Source organism: Ornithodoros turicata, chromosome 10, assembly GCF_037126465.1.
Source record: "Ornithodoros turicata isolate Travis chromosome 10, ASM3712646v1, whole genome shotgun sequence".
NCBI lineage: Eukaryota > Metazoa > Arthropoda > Arachnida > Ixodida > Argasidae > Ornithodoros > Ornithodoros turicata.
Window position 1 is genome coordinate 7,127,598 of NC_088210.1, and position 23,391 is coordinate 7,150,988.

Below are 23,391 nucleotides of genomic sequence, written 5' to 3' on the forward strand. Positions count from 1 at the left end.
ATGCTGGTCATAATTGTCACAGAAAAGGCGTATGCCTCCCGTTTTCAACAAATCAGGTCAGATAACGATATCATTCGAGATTATGGTTGGCTAGGAGCGTGCTATGAGGTGAAGTTCATTTTTAAGAGTGTAGAAAAATTGGCCTCTATGCTTATCACAGGGTCTCGGACCCTAATTGATCATGATGTGCTACACCAATATGATGCCGCAGTATCGCAGGGACATGATATCATATTACAGTGGATTCCTGGTTACTGCGGCGTAGCTGGTAACGACAATGCGGCTGCTGCTGCGCGCCGAGCACTTCAACACGGTCACGTACAAACAAAGGCCATTTATTTCACCATAGGGGACGCAAGGGGAATGATACATGAACTGACACATCAAATGTGCAACTCTTCTTGGCTGCAGGATCTGCTCGATCATCGCTGTTGTACAGGGTCGACCCCGAGCTACGCTTCCAGGAACCTCCGTCGTTTCCTCGGCAAGAAGCGTGTCTCCTGCACAGGCTCCGGCTGAACGTCCCGTACAGAGGTCGGTTGCTCTACAAACTGGCCAAGTCTCCATCTCTCCATCTCCAAGTCTCCAAACCGCAGTGAGTGCGATGTTGTCGAGGACACAGAGCACATCCTCCAAGTATGCTGACAGTCGCAGGACACTAGAAATAAGTCTCGCTCGCCTGGACGCCCGGCCATTTGAACTTGTAAAGCTTCTGGTTCCTTAGCCATTCAATCACCAAGCGGCTGCATTGATAGAGCTCCCACGTTTCCTCGAAGAAACTCATCTGATTGACGTTTCGTTAGACTTTCTGGTCCCTCGTTTGTGTCAAGTGTTCCCACTAGTTCGGGATGTGTGCCACCCGCCCCCAACTACTGGTTTTCCTCGTTTTTATTTAATTCGACTAACTGCGGCTAAGTGGTTTGGGATAGCCAATCTGACCTTGTCGTGGATTAAATCCCCCCCTTTTTTTTCTTCTTCTTCTTCTATCACATCACCCTAGAGATGCTAGGTTTTACATAGCTCTTGACTCTGACCCCACTCCACTATTTTGTCTCACAATTACCCAAAAGATCAGAGCGCTAATATCTAACGATTCTATTCGACGCAACATCGCTAATTCACTACATCAAAAAATGCTACTCCACGTTGATTTTACCTATTGATTAAGGTACACAGGAAAAATAACGCCGGCAGGCCTATCATATCAAGAATAAACACACCCACTGAAAACATTTCTCTCCTTTTAGATCATTGTATTAAACAGGTTCCTCCGCTCCTCCGCTCTTATATAAAAAACACAAATGACTTGCTTCTCAAAGTCAATTCGATTAATAAGCAGAACAGTGAACAGTGATGATGAACGCTCCTAGCCAACCATCATTTGGAGTGATATCGTCATCTGCCCAGATTTGTTGAAAACGGGAGGCGTACTCCTTTTTTGTGACACTTATGCTGTTCATAATTGTCAAAAAAAAGGCGTACGCCTCCCGTTTTCAACAAATCAGGGCAGATAACGATATCATTCGAAATGTGACACGATCGGGGCCCAATCGCGAACATCAAACGACGGCTCCGGCGCGGAAAAGGAATGCGATACTATGTACCCCTATTTAGTGACTCTAGCGCCTCTGATACCCCTGCTTTTGTATTTATGCTCTTTTGATTTTTACCTGTATTTGCATCCTTTCGATCAGCCTGTTACCCCCTCATGCCAAAACTCCCCCGTCAGCTGTGTGCCTGTACCACGTTCATGTTTTTGTAACCTGAAGAAGTGCAATCTCGTGCACAAAAGTCTTGTTTACCATCTGTAGTGGCTCCTACCGTTTAATATGACTCCTTGATTAGCTCCAGTCTACACTAAAGAGTTGGTGTACACGACACTTGTCAGGCCTGAACTGGAATATGCTGCACCTATCTAGGACCCAGACAAAGCTTATCTCACGAATTCCCTCGAAAGCATTCAAAACCATGCCGCTCTACTTATCCCATTGTAGCATTAACGTAAATCAAGCACCAGCTGGGTTTACCCTGAGTGGCTCTACGCAGGAAATTATTACGCTTGAACCTCTTTCGTAAGATTTTAGTTTTGTTTTCATAATAACTTGTTACGTTCATCTATGCTCCGGCCCCCTATACTACTTATCCTAGCACATGGATCACGCTTCTAAAGTCAAGTCACTCAACCGTGCGGCTCATTACTTTTTCCGAATCCTTCATCCTGTGTACTTCAAGTCATTGAATGACCTTCGTACGTCAAGACATTGCGCTTATCATTGGCCACGTGCAGTTTGACGGAGCCGTTTCTGTAATCGATGTGATATCGTTTATGTGTGTGTGTATTCTTTATTCTTTTTTTAATCTGTAACTCTCTCGAATTTTCCCCTGCCTTGCCGTTTCTGTGTGTAGTAGATTACTCGGATCCATTTTTCGCTGTCTCATTTAGTTGTGTGCTAGTAGTATATAACCATATATAGTGTATTTGATATTACATTGTGTGCGTATTTAATTTGTTAATTGCTCGAGTATTGTTTTTGTATGGCTACACTGATGTTGACCCTCCGTTATGTAACACCCACTCAGTAGGACGTATGGACAATAAATAATTAAGTACATTGCAATGACACCATATTCGAATACCAGTTCACAGTGGAGAGCTTCGACGTTCCTTCTTCTACTGCATTCGATGGTGATCTACGCGTGAGATGGTATGGAAACGCAAGACACATATAACTACAGAGCGCAAAAATAATGCCTGAAAATATTTTATGCAAATTCAATTTTATTCAATATTTTACAAGCACACATAACTCTGGGTGCGATGTCCTTGTGCACAATGTTAGAGTGCTTTGGTGCGTTGTGGCTTCGACGAGCGACGCCTACTACTTGAAATCTGAGTACGTGCTCATCCCAGTGAACTGCAAGGCAACAGCAGCTATTCAGTAAATTCCATCACATCCACTGTACAGTATAGAAGATGAATGTATTACGTGAAATACCATTGATCACGACACACATCGTAATCGGCACAGATTTGGTCGACAACTCTAACATGGACTAACCGAACAGAAACCTCGACTGAAAGCCCGTGCAGCCGCAAGAATCTTAGATCTTACCAAATTCAATGTCCAACGACTACGATACTATCATGATCACATTGGAGGGGGACCCTCTATTGCAGTAGTTCATTTGTATACTCGCAACTACGAATGGGTAAAAAAAACAAACGAGAGGTGTGTGCTTATTACAGTTACATCTTAACAGCACCGACAAAAAATGAAATTCAAAGCGCCCCCCCCCCCCCCCACCATGTGGAGGATGCACAGGGAAGAAAGGAAAGTGCAGGGATGTCCGAAAAATTCACTGCTCTATTGCATCGTTGTAATAATTGGACGCGCTTTTGTATTGCCATCGGAAGTTGGCCTAACTCAGGTGCCTGTAGTACTCATCCAGCCATTGTATTGCCTATCCAAGTGGCATAAACCAGGTGGGCCTATGTCGACACTGTTCTTATTTCGCGCGCTAAACGCTGCAGGCAGACGTGACGTGTCCCATTGTTGTCAGCATAAAAAATACCGCAGCCAAATCTGGGCCGAAGACCTTTTTTGGATGCATTGCGCTCAGAAACAGGACTCCGGCCTACGGACCATTGCTTGCAGAAACCCGACCAGTAATTCCATTTATACGAAAGTGCCCAAATTTTGCTTCCAGTTAACCAGAACACTTTTGCATTCTACGAGTACAAGTCCTGACAATTCTGTGGCTATTGTTTCCTTTCAAGCAGCAATTTCGTTTCGGCACCTTCCACTTTGCGATTCCACTCTATTCGTTTAAGTTAAGTGCTCTTATTTGCTTTTTCTGTTTGTAACAGGCAATGAAATATTAGTTCCTATCTTCACTTAATACATATTAGCAAATCCTCTCTGATGTTTATTCAATGCACTGTCGAGATGGCGTAGATGCGGGCCAGCTGGTGAATTAATTCTCCATAATGTAAAAGCCTGACTCTGGACTCACGGAGGGACGACAAGAACGCACGACTCAAGTTATGTCAGGTAAAGCACGTGTCACACTGCGACGACGCGACACCGATTTTTGTCTAACATTGTCGGCGAAGTTGTTTTGGTGGCGTCGGTCGCGTACTCACACTACAGCGACACCAACAAGAGAATGACCCACACGAGGAATGATCGACCGATTCTGTTCTCCAGGACGCCGACAGTTCATCGACTCTGGCTCCTGTCACAGGGCACAGATAGACGACTCGTGAGCACGTGATTGCGAGGCGCGGCCATCCACCTGAAGCTCCCATAGACGCAATGCAACGGTCGAGGGAAAATGGCGGGCGTCAATACCACGTGATCCCCAGGAGCCACTCACAACGGCCCAGATCAGCAGCGCGGGAAAAATGCTGGGGTCAAGTGCTCATGCGCAGACGGACCTCTTTTCTCCACCTCCTTTCCCTTCTCTCCTCAGGTTTTTCGTCTGCCTCTTTTCGTCCTCCCTCCCCCAGTCTCAGCTTCGGCTCTTTCTCTTCCGCTCTTGCTGAGAGTAGCGTATGTGTTCATGCCATGTCCGTCTTTCCGCTGTTGTGATGATCAGCTGGATTTGCCATTCAGTTTTCACACTAACTGTTCGCTACAATCGAAATCCAAAGCACTCACGATGGAGTTCCATCGAAACTACCCGCTAGCGTTTGCAAATCCAAGAGAACACGCGTGACCAGACAGACATGATGTCTCCTCCGTCGTTTTTCTTTCTCCTCCATTCGACCGACCGCTCGGATCCTCGCGCTTCATTCAAATGACTCTCGCCCGATCAGCGCGAAGAAAAACTGACGTCAATTCTCGGAGACCAATGAGCATCCAAATAATTACTCATATATCACACTTTAGAGTCGGCGGCTGGCGTGGCCAACTACAGTCGCGCCTGCATAGTTTATCCTGTGTACGCGGAGTTTGTTTGGCGAGATGGCTGCCGCGGGAAACCGTAGACCAACACGAACTCTTCATGGATAGGATCTGCAGCGAGATGGGCATGATACTGAGTGAGACCACTTCAGCCCTTCCATATTAAATATATGTTTTATCTATTTTTGTGTCCCGTGTACTTCCTCTGAACGTGAACCCACGTGTCGGTGCGAGCCTTCACATGAGCATGGCATTTTCAAGGAGAAACTCTCGCCTCGCATCTTCTCCCACATCATCTCCCACAGACTCACCATAGTTCTGGCGTCTTTGGCTTTTGCCGCCTTTGTGCCATTAAACGCATAATCTCTCTCTCTCTCCAGTTGTTTTGTACGACATTTTTGTTACGCTGCAACTTGACGGAGTTGCGCTAGGATCCGTACATTGGGAGTTTCAGAGCTCGCTTTCTTGTTTTCATTAATAAAACTTTGAAAAACTCTAGAAATCTCGCAGCGGATCTTCATGTCGGCGAAGAAAATCGACCGGCCCTCAAACCTGCCACAACAGTCGGCCGACTCCTGCTTTCCCAGATTTTCTTGGCAGATTTATCGGTGTTGAGAATCAGGCTAGGCCGACATTTTGAGTTGTTTGTGTCAGCTATCCTTGTCGTCCTAGTGTGACTTTGGAATCGACCAACTTCGTGTCGGCCGACGGTCGTTGTGACGGCCGACACCCGTAACAAGAAGTATACTAATAAATAATTCCAGTGTTGTCAGTAGTCACATTGGCGCGTCTTAGTAACTGGGGAACATTTCTGTACATGGCATATCACATTTGTTAAAGTGACTATTGATATGCAAACGCACAGGGTGCTGGAACACAGGTGTCTCCTGAAATTGCTAAAATTATAGAACGACAACAACAATTCAATTATGAATGATGAATTCAATTATGAATGATGATGTCAACGTTCCACTTTCTCCTCAGGAATTTCAACATATATCGTAATATGTCCTACCTAAAGACAATATTGCTTGCCACCGCCAGTTTTTACGGAATTACGAGACACATTTTCCTAGTGGAGCATGGGGGCGAGTACACTGTAAACGTTTTCACACTTTTAGAGGTGTGCCGGCCATGCACATGCCTAACATTGTAGCTCCGGGATGATATTTTTCAAAATCCAGAAAGCATTACAAAACATCAGGTGTCAGTGCAAATATTGCTTTTATTACGTCTTGGATATCTTGGATATCGTAGATACGTGCTAATGCATATATCCATTCCTACCGATAATCGAGCACGTGCAAGTGTCTACAGTACTGTTCAACAATATTGAGACTTTGAAAAAACAGCGGATAATTTTTGGAGGACAGACAACCAGCGAGCAAAGAAAATTAGTTATAAATCGTAGTTCATTATGATGTTACCAAAATTACACCGAAAAGGGCGTTATTACACGTTTACGGGTGTGAAAACGGTTACAGTGTATCATTCCTCAGTTGGGTGTACAATGCCTCATTATAGGAATTATGGTGGGCTAGAAATACGTGTTTTTTAGGTACCCAAAAATGACGGATGCTCCAGGGACGCTGAGGTCCGCGATAGGGCCGCGCTCTGGCGGATTTTCCAAGTCACGTGATGTTCCACTAGAGTTTGCCCAAGAGCGCTGGTGTGCGAATACGGACAAACAAGGACACGAGTCACTCGTTATCAGTTGTTTTGTTGCGGGTATCACCGCGGCTGGTCTTCACTGCTTTTTTATTTGTTTGCTTTTGAACTGATAAGGTGACGAACGAACATCCACAGCATGGCATGTGTTGTCACATCGAGACGTTCAGGTGTGTGCCATTAGGCACACCCGTCTGCCGTTGTCACGCGACGACTTCGACGTACTGTCCCCTAATTGACAACCATAAATGCAAGCAGAAGGAACAGTTGCCGCTGAAGAAAGCTTCGACATCAAAAATGTTTTATTGCTTACACGGAGACACAGGCGGAGACTTAATTTTCTTTTGTAGTTCGTGGCGAATCCGCATGGTTCGCTGTGAGCGACGACTCGATCTATCCTTCATTTGAGTGACCCCCACTTCTTCATGCATTTTATAGGCCGATTGGCACACCCGTATTTCTAGCCCACCATATAGGAATGGACTCTTTTCTGCAGCAAGAAGCGAGCAGGGATAAAAAGAAGGGACCATTCCAGATAATAAAACAAAGCAACAAAAAAAAAAAAACAAAGGAAAACAGTAGACATTGAAAATACGGCAGACAATAAACAATTAAACGACTAAAATTGCAGTAAAACGGCTCTGAGCGCCGTCTGGTGGGAAATGATCCCCAACTTGTCATGCAGTAGTGATCTATGGCCACGACTCACTTGCTGCACATGATGACTAGGTAGCCGACATCTTTTGCATCAAACACAATGTTTTTAGCTCGCAATGTAGTCTAGCCGCCATAAGTGACTAGCAATGCACTGTTGATTAGGCCTTCAACACATTTTGCCCGTTATTTTCGTTTGCATTCTCTAAAAAACACTGTGTGAGCGCCGAGGGCTCGGGCTATCGAATTGGTAAATTTTCTGAGGTCGTAGCTCTACCGATTGCCGGCCGGTACCTTTAACATTTTGTTGAACAAATAGTACTCGCTGTCAGTCTATCCTCAGACATGGCTCTCTCGTACCCACCTGTCGGATGAGCTTGACCTCGAAGTTCTGGACCACGGAGATCGCGGTCGTGGTGTTCATGTCATAGTCTTCCAGTTTCCATTCTGCCTTGTTTCCCACCTGACAGATTAATCTAGTGGTCCTCCTTTCAAACACAATCGTCAGGTCGTCTTGCGATGGCTTCTTGATTGCGCAAATCTTGGCGGTTTCCTTCCATGTCTGCACTTTGAACTGGATGCTGCAATACGACATCAATAAAAAAAAAAAAAAACTGGTGTGACGTGTTTTGAAACATGCACCATTACATCGAGGATCAGAGCTGTATATAGTCACTTGGAAGAGGTAATAATTTGCAGTTGCAGCTACTTGATCTAGAAAGTAATTTCTTTTGACAGAAGCCGCCAGCACCGAAACGTAATTGAGTTACCGCTCAGCTCGTCCGAAGTGATAAGATGCTACACGTTCTCGCACAACATGTATATGCTTCTTCTCAAACGTTCACACACAACGAAGTATATAATAAAGTTTAAAGCCCTAAAAGTAGACAAAGAGGCGACGCACACAAATGGGATACTAACAACAACTTAATTACTCGCAGAGGACACGGTTAAAAACTTTGAGGGGAGGGTCGCCGTTGTTGGCCACATCGCCCGGAGTATAGCAAAAAAGACGAATGGAGTATGAAAGGTGGAGATGCTCAGAGGATGCGTGAGTCCGTGATGGAATGCAACGAGCTCCCCACTCTCTACCTTATGAAAATCTCGCCTTTATTTCGGAATTACAAAACCACACAACCACAGCGTGGCACGAGCTCAATCAGGGTTCCACACCTTGCCAGCCCAGTATACCGATCTTCCCGTAATTTTGCATTCACACAACGACCGGTCTGTCCCAGATAAACACAATCTCAAGGCCATAGATTTTCATAGACGGAATCAACACAATATTCTACGAGCTTATGCTCAAAGGAGCATGGAAATGATCGGAATAAAATATGACGGGAGTAGTAGAAATTTAGATTCTGAGCCCTGTGAATACGTATTCGCACAAAAAGTTGGAGGGTAACGCGCAATCCTGGGGCGCGACGGAGCTTTGAATCTCGCGGCAGAAATGCTCCCTCTCTCGGCTGCCTGCCGCTGACGTCATGTCGCAGCGCCGTCATTTCCTTTCTTTTTTTGCGATTTGTCCGGCGTCGCGGCGCCGGCAAGCCGACCGATCAGGAAGCGACGTTGTTCATCGGACGTCGTGGAAAGGCCAGGTGGTGGACTGAACGCTGTACACAGTCTGCTCTTCTTGGCAAAACATTTTATGGAGTTGGAGCCCAAGCTGCGCCAGCTTTGATTTCGAAACACGACCCGGAGACTCGTAAGTAGAGATGGGACGAATCCAGAATTTTGCGAACCCGAATCCGAGTCCGAATCGGTTCTGCGAATCCGCGAATCTTACGAATCTCGAATCTATAGGATCCTCTCTTTAAAGAGAGGTTTAAAAGCCAAGAAAAAAAAAACTTGTACTGAAAATTGTTTCGAAGCAGAATATGATACATTTGTTTGATGAAAAAATAAAAAAACAATAGTTCAGTTTCGGGAGAAAATATACCCATATTTATTTAATTTATTTAACATTTACGTAATTTATTGAACATATTGTTCATCAACTACAAGAAATACATAAATTCTCGAGTCTGAATTATTTCCACAAAGCTAAAGCAAGAATCGAAAGCAAAATCATATTACTTTTAAACGTGTAATGTAACAGTTCCTGCCTGAACTCTATTAGTCCAGAGCAATGTAAACAAACAAGAAAACACCCGTCGATCAATGAGGCTTTCGGCGGACTCCGGAGGCGCCAATTTGAAAAAGAAACGAATAAAAGTGGTTGGTGGATTCGAAAGATTCGATTCGTCGTCTTGAGCACTGAATCTCGAATCCCTGCCTAGGATTCCTGGATTCGAGGATTCGCGGATTCGGTTGCAACATCCCTACTCGTAAGTGATGCTGCTAAGTGTGAACAAACATTCGGATTGAAATACAGTGCTTCTTCTTGATTAGAAATGCATAGTCACGAAGACGCGGCGCAGTGACCAGTGTTTTCATTTGAAGAGGTCGTCGACCATCATGAATTCTCCCTGTTGTGGTCAACCCTATGGGCTCTGAACCGCATGGACACTGGCATCTCCGAGGCGAAAGAGCAGACCGATGAATGTATAGCTGTGTAACATTGTGCTTACCATATCTTACTGATACCAGGAGGGCCACAAGCACAACAACATTGATACCAAAGTAAAGTAGAAGAGTTCATCTGCTCGCGATCTGTGGGAAACCCCAAAACACATTGCCATATAAGCGTTTTCTTTTTTAATGGTCATATGCAGCATACAGCAGTGGCACATGGAATAAATCTCCAACTGACAGGAATGTATTTAGTCGTACCATATACAGGGTGTCCCTGAAAACGTGTCATTGAATTATAATAAAAAAACTACGCCACCTAGAATCATGCGGTCAACGGCATTTGTTCTTATTAGGCTTTTGCCACCTTGTAAAGTTAATGTCATGTACCCCAAGTTTAATTATGCAAATATTTGCGAACTGAACTCAGAAATTTGCCAAGGGAAGGTCACTTTTTTACCCCACCAATATGAAGAGCGTGCCGAATTCACTCAAATTCATGATAATTGGCACTGATATTCACATGCTATCCCATCGGAAAAAATAGCCGAATATCATGCTTTTCGGAGCACCGGACCATAACGCGCGATGTCTTTCTGAGCGCAATCGCTCGCAGTCCGACGAAAGGAGGTTCCGAAGCCAGCCCACAGAGTGATAGTAGAAAAAGTAACAGTTCCTAAAATTGGGAGAGGGAAAGCATTATCCCAGCGAAAGTCGGACGTGATAAGCCATGCCTGCGTTATCTCGTTCTGCGATGCCGGGGTGGGCTGGGTTTCCAACCTCCTTTCGTCGGACTGACAGATTGCGCTGAAAAATTCATCGTGCGCTATTCTGTGCGACCTCCGTAGAGATTGATGATGACTATTTTTTCCGATGGGATAGCTCCTGATTATCCCTGTCAATTATCATTAATTTGAGTAAATTAGACACGCTCTTCACATTGGTGGGGTAAAAAAGTGACCTTTACTAGGCAAATTTCCGACTTAAGCTCGCAAAAATTTACATAATTAAACTTACGTTACACGACATTCACATGAGGAGGTGGCAAAAACCCAGTAAGAACAAATACCGTTGACCGCATGACTCTAGGTGGTGTAGTTTTTTTATTATAATTCAATGACACGTTTTCTGGGACACCCTGTATATGCTACACACACAGCCAGAATTCTGTTCACTAATTAACGACATGTCAGCACAATCTCAGCGGAAACCGCAACCCGAGCAGTCACGGCAACACAGAGGCCTAGCCGTACCTTTTACACTGCCTGCAGTCTTGTTTTATGCAAAACGTACCAGACAAATCATGCAAGAACGCAAGTGAATGTCAAACGCAAATAAATAGCAACAGCGTCTCAGTCGGTACGTCACGATTCTCGAGCCAGTAGACGATTCTGGCGGGGAGCGGACGCTTCCGGCAGCCAATCATGTGCTCGGCCACATGACGACACCACACGCCAGACTCGACTTGGAGGAGACTGTTGCCGCGGAGTGCATTCTTGAAACTAATTTTCTCAGGAAATTCGCGCTTTTCGAAGGAAATATTTTGCACGACAGCTTACGAAGGTAGTATGTTCATATCAAGCGGTGAAAAATATATGTTCCAAATGATTTCCATGCTCCTTTAAGGCCTGTTCCGACCTACGCAGATTGTATAGCCCTAGAAAACACCGCAATATTTTTCCTCTCGCAGTGCTCCAAGCCCCTTCAAATTCGCATGTAAACTATGTTCCAGCAAAAGCTCTAAAAATGCTTCATTTTGTTTTTCCCAACATAAGGCAAGCTAATTTCGAGGCGAAAAGCGATTCTTATATTACAATGATCGGGCAGATTTGATAATATGCCTGTACAATATGTGACCCCCAGGAAGTTACATTGATTCAAAAACTTGAAAGGGTCCGAAACATTGCTGCAAGAATGGTATCTAACTGTATGGGTGCCCGAAATAGTGTGCCTGAATTAAAGGAAAACTTGGGATATCTTATCGTTGAGAAGGCAAGTTTTTGGACGATATCGCAAGTGATAGGACGGGTATTTCAAAGGATCTGTATCTGAGCCCTCCCACGTTTATCTCACCAAAATTAGACCACCACAGGAAGTTGAGGACCTACCTTTGCAGAACAGACGCTTTTAGGCATTCATTTTTTCCCAAGAGTACAGGGTTAGTCTAGCAAACGTTACGCATTTCGATCGCATTGTAAAAATAGAAGACGGGGTTTAGCCTATCCCAAACTTTGAAGTTTGATAGCCATTTTTCTTAAAGGGGCCGTAAACAGGCCACCAAACATTTCTGAAATAATGATACCCCATGAAAGAACGCAGCTCATAATACCTAAATATACATTTCGTTCGGCTCGTGCCAACTCATTGACCCATATAACTGCTTTCAAAGATGAGTAACCAGCGAGCCTCTCTCCATCACGCATACGTCACGTGGCTACGTAGCGTTTTGCCGTCCAATCGGGGGGCCGAGCTGCGCACATGACGTTTCAAATTACCAGCCAATAAACGTACTTCGTTATCAGCTGTGAGTCGGAGCGCTCAGTTTGTTTGTGTGAAACGACGTTTTGCGCTCCGTGGTTCCGAAATTCAACGTCATGACATCTTCAACATCTCCGGCTGGCGCAAACGTCAACAGTTGGGCTGCTATCACATGACGCGATTCGAACCCGGGTTCCTCCCAGTCACGACGTGATATGGCCAGCACGCTATCCACTGTGCCACGCGACCTGGTGACGCGATGCCGCGTGGCTAAAACCAGAGTACGGCAGCCCAGTTGTCGGAACCATTCGAAGATGACGAAGATGTTCCATCGCGCACCTACCAAAGATTCCGAAACTGTAGTCCCGGATATTCATTCGCGCTCGTGGTGTGCTGCGTGCTACTGCCCAGAAAACGTAGTGCGCGTATGATACCTAAATTAAACGCATTTCTTTTTCAGTTAGAGGCTGTTAACTGTTTAGATTTTGAATATAAGAGGATTCACATTCATCTAGCCCAATTCCTCATTTGAAATAAAATCATACGTGGAACACTCGATCGCAATTGGTGAGGAAAGTGCTACGTCAAAATGACGTAAAGTGGCGGAGCTTAAATGCGAAAGAGTGCAGTGAATATTTCATAAATATGCAAGCGCCTTTTGTTTTTCAGTGTTAGTAATTGCAAGGAGTTTTCACTGCATAAGTTTCAATAATATAACACAAAGAAATGTGCACCTTTTGTACCTGTTTACGACCCCTTTAAGTTTTATTGCAATTTTTTGTAAGCTCTATGGTCATGTAGAAAGAAAATTAAAAATCAAGTAAAAGCTCGCCCCATGCATTTTCAAAGGCCTATCTCACGCAAACAGCGCCATCTTTTCTTGTGTCTGCTTCACATTCACATCACCTCACACAGGCGGCACTGCCTTCAACGATGTGGCATGCCCATTCTGACTATTATTCTGAAGTTATGCAGTAATTCTCTTCTTCTGTGTGGTGGTGCCACCTGTGTGCGGTGAAATGAAAATGAGGCGCACACAAGAGAAAGTGGCGGCTCTTTAGTGAGATAGCCCATCGAAAACTGCAGAGAATGATATTTTGTTTGATTTTTAATTCTTCTTCTACAGGACCGTAACACTCACAAAAAAAATCCCACAAAACGTGTGACAAATGGCTACCAGTCTGCGAAGTTTGGGGTTGGCTAATCCACGTCTTCTATTTTTACGATCCAGTCCAAATGTGTAACGTTTGCTAGACTAACCTGTATATGCTACTGCGTGCAGTAAAGTTCATGGACTTAACCTCTCTCCTCCTTCATACTCTTGCAAGAAAGAGATTTTAGTTTCAATGATGTAACGGGTACTGATCGGGTTCGTGGAAACTGTATCGGCAGTGAAATTAATCGATTTTGTTTAGGTTTTCCAGCTTTGACGCGTATGATATACCTTCTCTCCTGTAACTAATTATAGTCTTTTATGGACAGTGATTGTTTCCATGATGGTTTAATGCAGTGATTGTCGTAATGCTACGTACACATTAATTCTTTGTTTTGTACCCCCCGCTACTGTATGCCGCAAGGCGATGTAGCGTAACAAGCATAAATAAATTGAAAAGAAACATTACTGCGTGCCCCAGTCGATGTCGTGTCAGCTGTTTGAGCACTAATATTATCGCTACATTCGTCTTGTTCAATGGGGAGACCATTGAGCGGTGACGTCACGGAAGTCGCGGAGCTGTTTTCCTACCGGGTTTCACTGCACGTCGACCTCATCGGAACCTGCGACTCTGTCGTCCAAAATGTTCGAAAATCGTTGGTTCACTCCGTTGAACGAATTTGTTCGTTCGCGTGTTGTCCAACTCCTTAGGCGCCATAATGGGAGAGACCGGAAACGACCGTCGATCTTCCGCTATAGATTAAAGCACTATAGCGCAGTCTTGCAAGTGTGAACCGTTCGACAATAGTGACCGCGCTGTTTCTACGCGTTGTTTTGTAGCGCTATCTTAGTGCGCCGCTATATGTCGGAACAGGGCTTTAATTACGTTTTATAGTACAGGTATGAGGCGGGGTTAACGACGGCAGGAAGGGCAGATAGCTTCCCACCCGCCATTAAAGACTATCCAATCCCCTTCCTTTCCGGCAATCTTTTTCATTAATAACTAAATTAATAACTAAAAAAATGAAAACTTGCCGGAAAGGAAGTTGATTAAGGTAGGCTGCGCCAGCCAGAAGGCATTTTAGAGCACAGAAAAATGATGTCCCATTTAATCTCATAAAAGGTTGACACGTAATATCACCCTGACTGGTGCTTACTAACTGCACATTCGAGGGTAGCTGCTACAATACTGCCAAGTGTCACCCAATGTTGCATTAGAAAAGAGGGATATAAATATTAGGAAAGGTGAAAAATAAATGCTTGCCATGAAAGGCAGTATGTGAGCGCGACACAGCCGAAGTAAGGATTTAGCAATGCGCCAAGGAAGGTGTGTCGCACACAGTCAGTGCCATGCCAGGATGGTGCACGATATTCCACACTATAAGGTCACTTTCTGCTTACTCGTCACTCTGGGAAGTAGTCCTCTTGTAGTTTCCAACGACAACCAGGCGTCCTCCTACTCTGATGTTTCCAGTATTGGTGACGTTGATGGGTTCTCCCTGTTACAAGTCGAGAAAAGGGAAGTATTTACTACATATACCAGAGATATCTATTCGAACGTTGCCCGAAGGTAACACTTATTATATCTTTCTTATTGTAGGGTAAAGTGGGGCAACTTGAAGACGGGAGGAAAGTTGAGTACAGTTTGGGTTTTTCGCCTGGCATTTTCTTAGCAATAATGTTTTCTCGTCTGTGACACCAGGGTGAGCACAGTTTAAAGTAACGTGTTGACATTCTGCGCGTGGCTTTTTAGAAAGACGTGAGACGCTGTTTTGCAAACGTGACCGTGGTAAGAGGAGCCTTTTCTTTCTCTCTTTTTTGTCCCAGCTGTAATCTTAGCGAGTATTGACTTCCAAGTTGCTCATTTCTGTTCCTCAGCTATTAAAATATGACCTCACCGTTATGACGCTGTGTCACTGCGCTGTGTTTCCATGTGCACTACTCGTGGCTGAGCGTTTCGACTGGCCCAAACAAAAGACAAAATTTAATTTCGGCATTAATTTTTTATGTCCTCAACTTCCCTATAAGGTGGGGTAAGTTGATGAAATTATGTAGCCCGTCATTTTCGGTTCGTAAGAATTAAATATCTCGTTTGGCACCACGGTAATTTGTGCATCATTTTTCAAAGTTTTGAGGATTAATTTACCGAATTATGGTACAACTTAGGCGATTATTCTGACTGCTATTAACAAAATAGTTCAACTGTCGTCAACATAGACCACCTTATCCCAGATTCCAAAGAAAAGATCCCACCAGATCCCAAAGAAAAAAATGGCGTTCCTTCACGAATTTTTTGCGGACGATCTACCGAACGGATTTTTGTTCTGAAGACGGTTTTGGCATCTGGTGACCGAAGAGATCAGATGTTCTCATTGGAGCAACTTGGTAGCTTTTATAATTAAAAAATTAATTATTGAAAGTTAATTTGAGACATTGCCTTAGGTCTGCTAATGCCCCCCTAGGGAGTGCCCCATCAGCATATGCTCTATTGCAATTGATTTCATCTCGGAAAAAGTGATTGATATATTTTTACAAAATCTGTTCACACTTAGCGAGGACACCCTGTATTCCTTGTGTGAACTTTTCCGGTCTTACTTTTATTATGGGATCCATCGCATCTAACGTGGTTCCTACATGAAGACCGACTCACTGTAGTCGAGTTCGAAGCGCGTGATGATAAGGGAGGAAGTTATTCCAGGACGGAACGCTCTGATTTGCACATGGTGGCACCAAAAGGAAGGCATGTCTCCAAAAGAAATACCCCAAAAATGTTCCCTGTTCCTGTCAGAATGTCGCCTGAGGAACATAGACTACGCATGAGACTTGCTGCGAAATCCAGTTGCGAAACGTCTTCAAGTCCTCGGACTCCTCGGAATAAATAACCTGAGTCACGACTTAAGGGGACGGCCTCGTACCCCCTTTCATAAAGTGTACCGTTCGTTTGCCCTTTGTTGAAAATCGAATACTGCTAATTTACCCGACAAAACACGCCACAGTTATTAAATAACCGAATTAAATTGATAAAGATTGTAGAGCATGCCGCGATCTGTGTTGGCAACAATAAGAGCGGCCACGTCGCCCTGCGGGTAAGTCCGTAATAGGATACAGAAATCGTCTGCTTTTGCGCGCGCTAGTGCATCGGCGTGAGCAGACGACTTTGAGAAGTTACTGCGAAACCGCGGCAACTCTCGTTCATTTTCTTTCAGTTCTCAGGTGAAAAACGCACATTCTAAGAAGTGGCAAGCATGGTGGTTTAAAACTACTATGTTAACCCTCAGAGACAAGTTAAAAGTCGCAGGACAACCCCATCCACAATCACAAATCTGAAGTCGCTGGCCATCGGCGCGCGCGGTCGCATTACAGCTGCGACCAAAAATATATTACGCGCGCTTCCATTACACTCCCCGTTGTACACTGATCATGCTTCGAAATGAAGTGTCGCTGACGACGTACATGAAGAAGGAGTGGGTGTTTATTTAAAAACCGCATTCAATACTCGCGGAAAGAAAACACGTGACCTAGCTTCCACGTATCCGATTATGCGCCACATTATCGGAGACCCCACAGTCAATGCTCGGACTACATTCTCCGCTCGCAGAGTCCCCATCAGTAGTGCCACATCTACAGATTTGTATGGAAATCTACAGATTTTCGGCAACATCTACAGATCTACAGATTATTTCCAAGATCTACAGATTTTCTGACTCCATGAAGAAACATGCCTGGGCATATAGGCTACACAAACTCCACGAACATACACAACGATCCTTGTGTATGTTCGTGTATGTCCCCGTGCTCGGGCTTGTTTCATTATGGATTTGATATTCCAGCAAGTCTGCATCAGTTACGCTATTTTGTCACAACTTGGACAGTGGTTAAAAAGTTGTGACGAGAAGTCCGACTCACGATGCGCCACTCTCGGGTGTAACATAACCAATTTTTAATTTCACAATTGCTTCGTGGTGCGCGTGTTAAAAAAGACTATCACTATAATCTTTGATATTTTGGGCACGGAAGTTGTTCAGACTTAATCACACGATGTAAATATATTTTGCTCACTATAGATTCCTCTATTTACTAATCACTGTGGTTAGATAGCGCTTATACATTGATTTGATTGATGATGGTGCTTGATTTTTCATTTATTCTTGCTGCATCCAGTGGAAGAAAATAGACCACGCGCAGTCGCCGGCGCACTGGCAGCAATGTACACGTGGCATTGGTGAGCTATTTCCGAGCGCTCTGCGTGGCTGGGCACGATACTTCAAAAAAGTACCTTCGATACCGATACTCGATACCCTCAAAAATTGTATTTCCGATACCGATACAAGATACGGAACAGAAATTGATTTTCGATACAGATACTCGATACTGTATCGTCGATAGTTCGATACATAACTGAAATTCTGAGTATAATACAGCTGGTAATATGATTAGGGAAGTAAAATAATTTCTCTGTTATTTCTGGAATCTTTAGTGTATTTTTATAGCGCACTCTTTCTGAAAGGGCTCCGACGGCACGGATTTAATGAAGCCGCATTGTCTGAGCAGCTAGCCTTGTTAGAACTTTAGATTGGACTGAACCCATAGGTACCTTGAAACGATCGCTTCCATAAGCAGCCTAGCAAAAACAATTCTTTCAGATAATGTTTTTCATGCGTGCCGGTTTGTGAGCAATTGACTATGCAGATGGCACACCAGAGTTCGTCAGCCATAGCTGATTTTCGTAGTCTGCCGTTGCGAATTGTGAGCTGTAGAACGGGTTATAGTGCTCAAGCTAAGGCGGCGGCTATCCTTCCGGCATGACAGACGTGGAATCCACACTTCAAGTTAAGTGGGCGTGCTCTTGCGCACTGAACAGGGGGACATCGGGCAGTGTAGTTCCCGAAGCCGTGAGGTTGGTGCTCTGTAAGTCCGCTATGGATCACCCCGAGAGTTTTCGGCGCACCCGCCGTAGAAAGAGACGGAAGAGATTTTTCTGGAACCAACTGGAACCCGCGCGCGCCCGCGTCCCAGAGCACGGCCCAGGGCCTGCTCTCCCGGCGATGGAGCGCTCGCGATTGCGGACGTAAGCTTCGAGCGAATGCCTACGTCGCTGCGGCCTGGCGTGCACTACTGCCTGAGCAAGCGCTGCCGATCCAAAGACTCACAACAGCCTCAATATTTGCGTCTTTTTTTTTTTAGTATCGGGTATCGTTAAAATACACAATACACTAAAAATGTATTTTCGATACCGATACTCCGATACTCCCATTTTTTTGCACGTGATACCTAATACCGATACACATAATGTATCGAGAGATAGTATCCAAGATACATGTATCCTCGATACTGTCCATGACTGCCGTGCCGGCATATAGACCTCTCTCTGTTTGTAAACAAATGACATCATAGTGTTCGACAGCGCCACCAGTTTGGCAGGGTTGAAATATACTCGAAACTAGGGGCGAACAAGTTCGCGCCCGAAAGCCACGGTCTTGAGGGGATTACGATGGTCTCTGAAAAGGACGCGACCTTCAGTAGGAGGCTGCGAACAAGTGCCCATTTGTGGAACCCAGCCCTCCCCTTCAGATTTGTGTCGGTTCAGTCTGTCTACCAAAGTCATGATGACGTTTCTCGGGTAGAGGTCTATTGCCCGCGGTGACCGTGAGCCCTGGACGAACTTCATAGGGAACTGTCGGCGCCCTGATTCGGCCGCCTCCCAGGATCGTCGTGAAACTCGCACGCGTCTATAGTCGGTGTAGTGCATAGTCTACGCCACCCAAATACACTGATCCCACAGGTGGTGGTGATGACGAACTGATTGCCGTAGTTGGCCATGCTTACGACGGCAAAGTCACGACTATCGCAGGTCGTGGGCCGACTTAACAAGAAGCTGTCCCGACGTTTGTCTGACATCCAGGGAAAACACCCAAACAAAACAGCCGGTGCCTGGATTCGGACCCAGGAAAGTCAAGCCAAGCCATCACATATCTGCGTTGTTTCGGAGCAAGAAGCGAAATACAAAGTGTCAAACGATGAAACGCATAAAATCCTGGCTTAAAACGATGTTCATTCGGCAAATTATATATTTTACGCCTATCTACAGATTTTTACAGAAATCTCCATACTTTTTAATAAGTGATCTCCATACTTCTCCTCTGACTGGTGTGGCAACACTGGTCCCCATTTCGAGAGCAAAGGGGATGACTCAACCCAAGGTGCTTCTGCAAGTTACAATTACCATGACAACGACGACATACCCGCAGGCCGACGTCATACGTGACGTATGCATGAGAGAAGCGCGGCTTTCGTCGTCTGCTATTACGGCACGTTTTGACAAATTCCTCGAAAACGACTTGGTTATTCGGAATGAAACTTTGACGGTTGTATGTGTACAGTACTCGTGAAGCTAGTTTTGGCTAAGTTTCAGAATCGCCACGGTTGTGTATTGGCATCGGAGCGGAAGACCAGCCACACAGACTGGCTCCCTCTAACGTTTCACACGGCTCTAGCGTCATTACGTTCTGGGATCTGTTCCCATTTAGATAGCCTATCCCACGGCAGTGGGTCCGGGTTGGGCACTTGGCTCCCTGCTGTCAAACATGAATGACTCTGACTCGGAAAGTAGACCAAGTCACATGTCCTTTATAGGGTTTATTCACATGACGTCATCCGCGGGAGACTGCCACTGTCGCTAGGCGCGCATATGTGCTGTATGCGGCCGCCATGTTGTAGATCCCATACAAGCCGTTACACATATCGTACTCACCGTATATTTGCTGTTTCAAAGTTATTGTGTTGTGTGATTTGTAGCATATCCAAGTAATTTCCATATTTCCGACGTTAATAGTCATCCAAAAAGCATATGGCAGCGAACGAAGACGGGAACATAACTTCGAGGGACCTACAGTATGGCGGCGAGGTGACGTCAGTGAATAAACCCTATTGTCCCTGGACGTCTGTCGAGCAGTTCCGCACTGTCTGCCGTCCGAAACACCGTCGTGAGCACCTTTCTTCCCGTCACAGCTCGCAGTGACCTTCCCCTCCCCGGGCCTTCGATGATGAGGGAACAATATCGGAGGAATGTGCCCGGGGACAAGGTCACGCCGAAATCTGCCGTCTGAGATCCCCACAACGTCCCGTTCACCATGTGATCCTCTCTAAAGTTTCGGTTTTGCGAGGCTTTGTTTCCCGCGCTGCGTCCCTGTGTGATTCTGCTTTTCGAAAGTCCTTCATTGTGAAAATGTGAGCACTATCGTAGAAACGACGTATGGTAATGTGCTCTCTTCCCGGCTGCGTGGCTCTCGTTGAACTCGAAAGCAGCTGTGCCACAGGAACATGTTTCATTCGTAAGTACAAGATCCGTTGTTCTAGTCGCCTGCGTGCGTCCGACTCATATCTTGAATCATTCGTTTTGGACCTGGCACTGGGCCACGGATTCATTTCATATCCTCTGTTGTTGTGGAAATCTGAATTAATGGTGTTCTGGGTAATGCATTCTTTTCCACTTAATCAAGAAACGTTCATACGTTGGAAGTCACCGTTGCCACAAATGATGTTTCCGGTCCCGCGTACTCCTTTTGCGTTCTGCACACTGTGATTGGTCTTCTACTGGAAGAATAAACATCGGAACATGCAGAAATAAAAGTGCGTTCAACAAAATACCGCCATCTCAACTGTGACATAACTACAGCTCGCGTCGTGTCCTTTGATGGCGCCGTGTTGTCTAGACGTTCACGTGAGCGGTCACGTGGTAGACAGATTGCAATGTGAAGGTGTCTACGCTCGGCCGCTGGAAACTGGCCGCGTTTTCTTCCTCTGCGATAAAAAGCGCTAAAATCTGGGCAAGAACGAAATACGGACGATGCACGCTACTCCAACACAATCATTAGCTAACCCCACCTTAACCCTATACCGAGTGTTTCGCGAAGATCTCTCGTTGAATAATTCGTAAACAGGTAGCACTGTCGAAAAATTTTCTTTTCCTCCCTCCCCCATCAGTTACGACGCGCGTGTGAGATATCTAAATTTGAGTGTTACATGTGTGTGTGTATGCCTCATCTTTTTCATCGTCATCCCACTCATATACTAACTCACATGCACAAGGTATGGCACCGCAATTGTTGTGGTGAATCACCTCATCCCACAATCATTCATGCAGTTCTTGTTGTTACCAGCTCCCGTGGTTATAAGATGATCGCTTTCCAGACTGGGAGGTGACACGGGTTCGAATCCTGTCGCCGGCTGTGCTGTCTCAGGTTTTCCCTGGGTTTTCCCCAAGACTTTCCAGACGGTTCCCCCTGAAGTCGGCCCAGGACGCGTACTAACCCCCCCACTCCTTCCTGCTGTCCTCTCTCCATCTGTACGCCACTCATAGCCACAGTTGCTTCGCGGCGCGGAATTAAAATAAAAAAAGTTGTCGTTGTTCCTTTTCCCTGAGATATCGTTCGAGAACTGAGCAGTGAGTGGCTCATTTGGATATTATCATTAATTGAATAAAAAATTTAATGTTTGCTTCAGACGTTTCATTACATATGTTTTACGAAGCGGAACCTTGAGCGGAAACGTTGAAAAAAACGCTGCAGAGGTTTTAGGGTAGTTGAGTTCTTGTTGCTCAGAGTTGCTCTTGTTAGGGTACTTATTGTGTTCGATATACGTGTACTAGGCAGTGCCACAAAACGTGTCGTTGAAATGTTATAAAAAACGACGTTATCTAGAATCACGTGGTCAACGCCATTTGTGGGTATATGCCACCTCCTCACGTGAAAGTCGTCCAACTTGAGTTTTATTATGCCAATTTTTGCGAACCCAACTGGAAAATTTGTCAAGTAAAGGTCGCTGTTTTACCCCACCAGCGTTCCGAATGTATTCATCTTCGTGATAATTGACTAATAAGGAGCTATCTCATCGGAAAAATATTGCCATATTGCCAGGATTTTCCAGATTTTGGCTCAAACTTGGCAACATGGGGCCCATATTGTCAAGTTTGAGCCAACATGGGAAAAATCCTAGCAAAGCATGTCCCATATTGTACTTGTATCGCCAATGGCCAGCCAATATGGGTACAATATTGTATGTTGCTTGGGCGTGCTTATTACACAGAAAAGATCGCCACACCAGCACTGGACAGCTCTTTCTGCCTTATTGGGTCATCGTCAGCAATGAGTAGGTGAGCGACGTTTCAGAGAGTGGTGTAGGAATGTCACTGGAACGCGATTTCCTCCCGTCAGGGTGAGAGTATTTCAAGTATTTATTATGAGAACAAAAGTAGCCTAAGCTCTTTTTCTGCACGCAGAACATGTATTTATAAGTCCCAAACTTGGCCACACCAGCACTGGACAGCCAAACGAAAACGACACGAAAAACGCTAAACATATCAGAGAATCCTTACGTTTCCGACAACGCATACTTGTCTAAGTTTCACAAGCCAAGACAAGTAAGAAGCCAGTCTGAACCACGCTTGGCAACAATATAGAGCAAACACTCTAGAGAGCGTACTTGGCGAACCGTCAATGGTACTCTCCTATCCCGAGCGTGACCGTCCGGCCATTCATTGGTCATGGACGGTGATAGCTGACAAATTTTCCCTTAACTTCTCCGGAGCGTTTTTTAACAAACCCTGCGCAGTCACGTGGGATAACAAACGGGGAAAACTGGTCCGACGGAGGCTTACGAATATGATGGAGAGAACGGCGTCCAGCCCGTCCAGCGAAAGAAGCGATGCAAGCCGCGCAGAGTTGTACGTAACGCGTTACTAGTAATCAATTACTTTTTTCAGTAATTTTTTAACGTAATCAATTAATTTTGTGAGCAAGTAATTTTCCAAGTAATCTGATTACAATTTTCGGTAATCAATTACTGAGTAATCGATTACTTTTTTAACCTTCTGTCAACAATGGCAACTCTTTTCGGCAAGCCAATCTGTTCTTCTGTTCCACCACGAGTAAGACTTTAGCAATGACGCACTGTGACGCCCGTCTCTAGTCCACGCGTGTTCCGTGCACGCCACGGTAATATATGATAATCCCTTATACC

At 45.1% G+C, this 23,391-nt stretch overlaps 1 protein-coding gene across 1 annotated transcript in view; it reads right to left on the reverse strand.

Moving 5' to 3' along the window:
• Positions 1 to 2,759: 2,759 nt before the first annotated feature.
• The window catches only part of LOC135370935 (uncharacterized), a 43,242-nt gene continuing 22,610 nt past the window's right edge, over positions 2,760 to 23,391 (reverse strand). The window contains exons 5-7 of the mRNA XM_064604864.1: positions 14,776 to 14,873; positions 7,594 to 7,810; positions 2,760 to 2,915 (exon numbers count right to left, since the gene is read on the reverse strand). Of these exons, the coding sequence (XP_064460934.1) occupies positions 2,880 to 2,915; positions 7,594 to 7,810; positions 14,776 to 14,873 (351 nt within the window). The 3' untranslated portion in view covers positions 2,760 to 2,879. The remainder of the gene's footprint in view (positions 2,916 to 7,593; positions 7,811 to 14,775; positions 14,874 to 23,391) is intronic.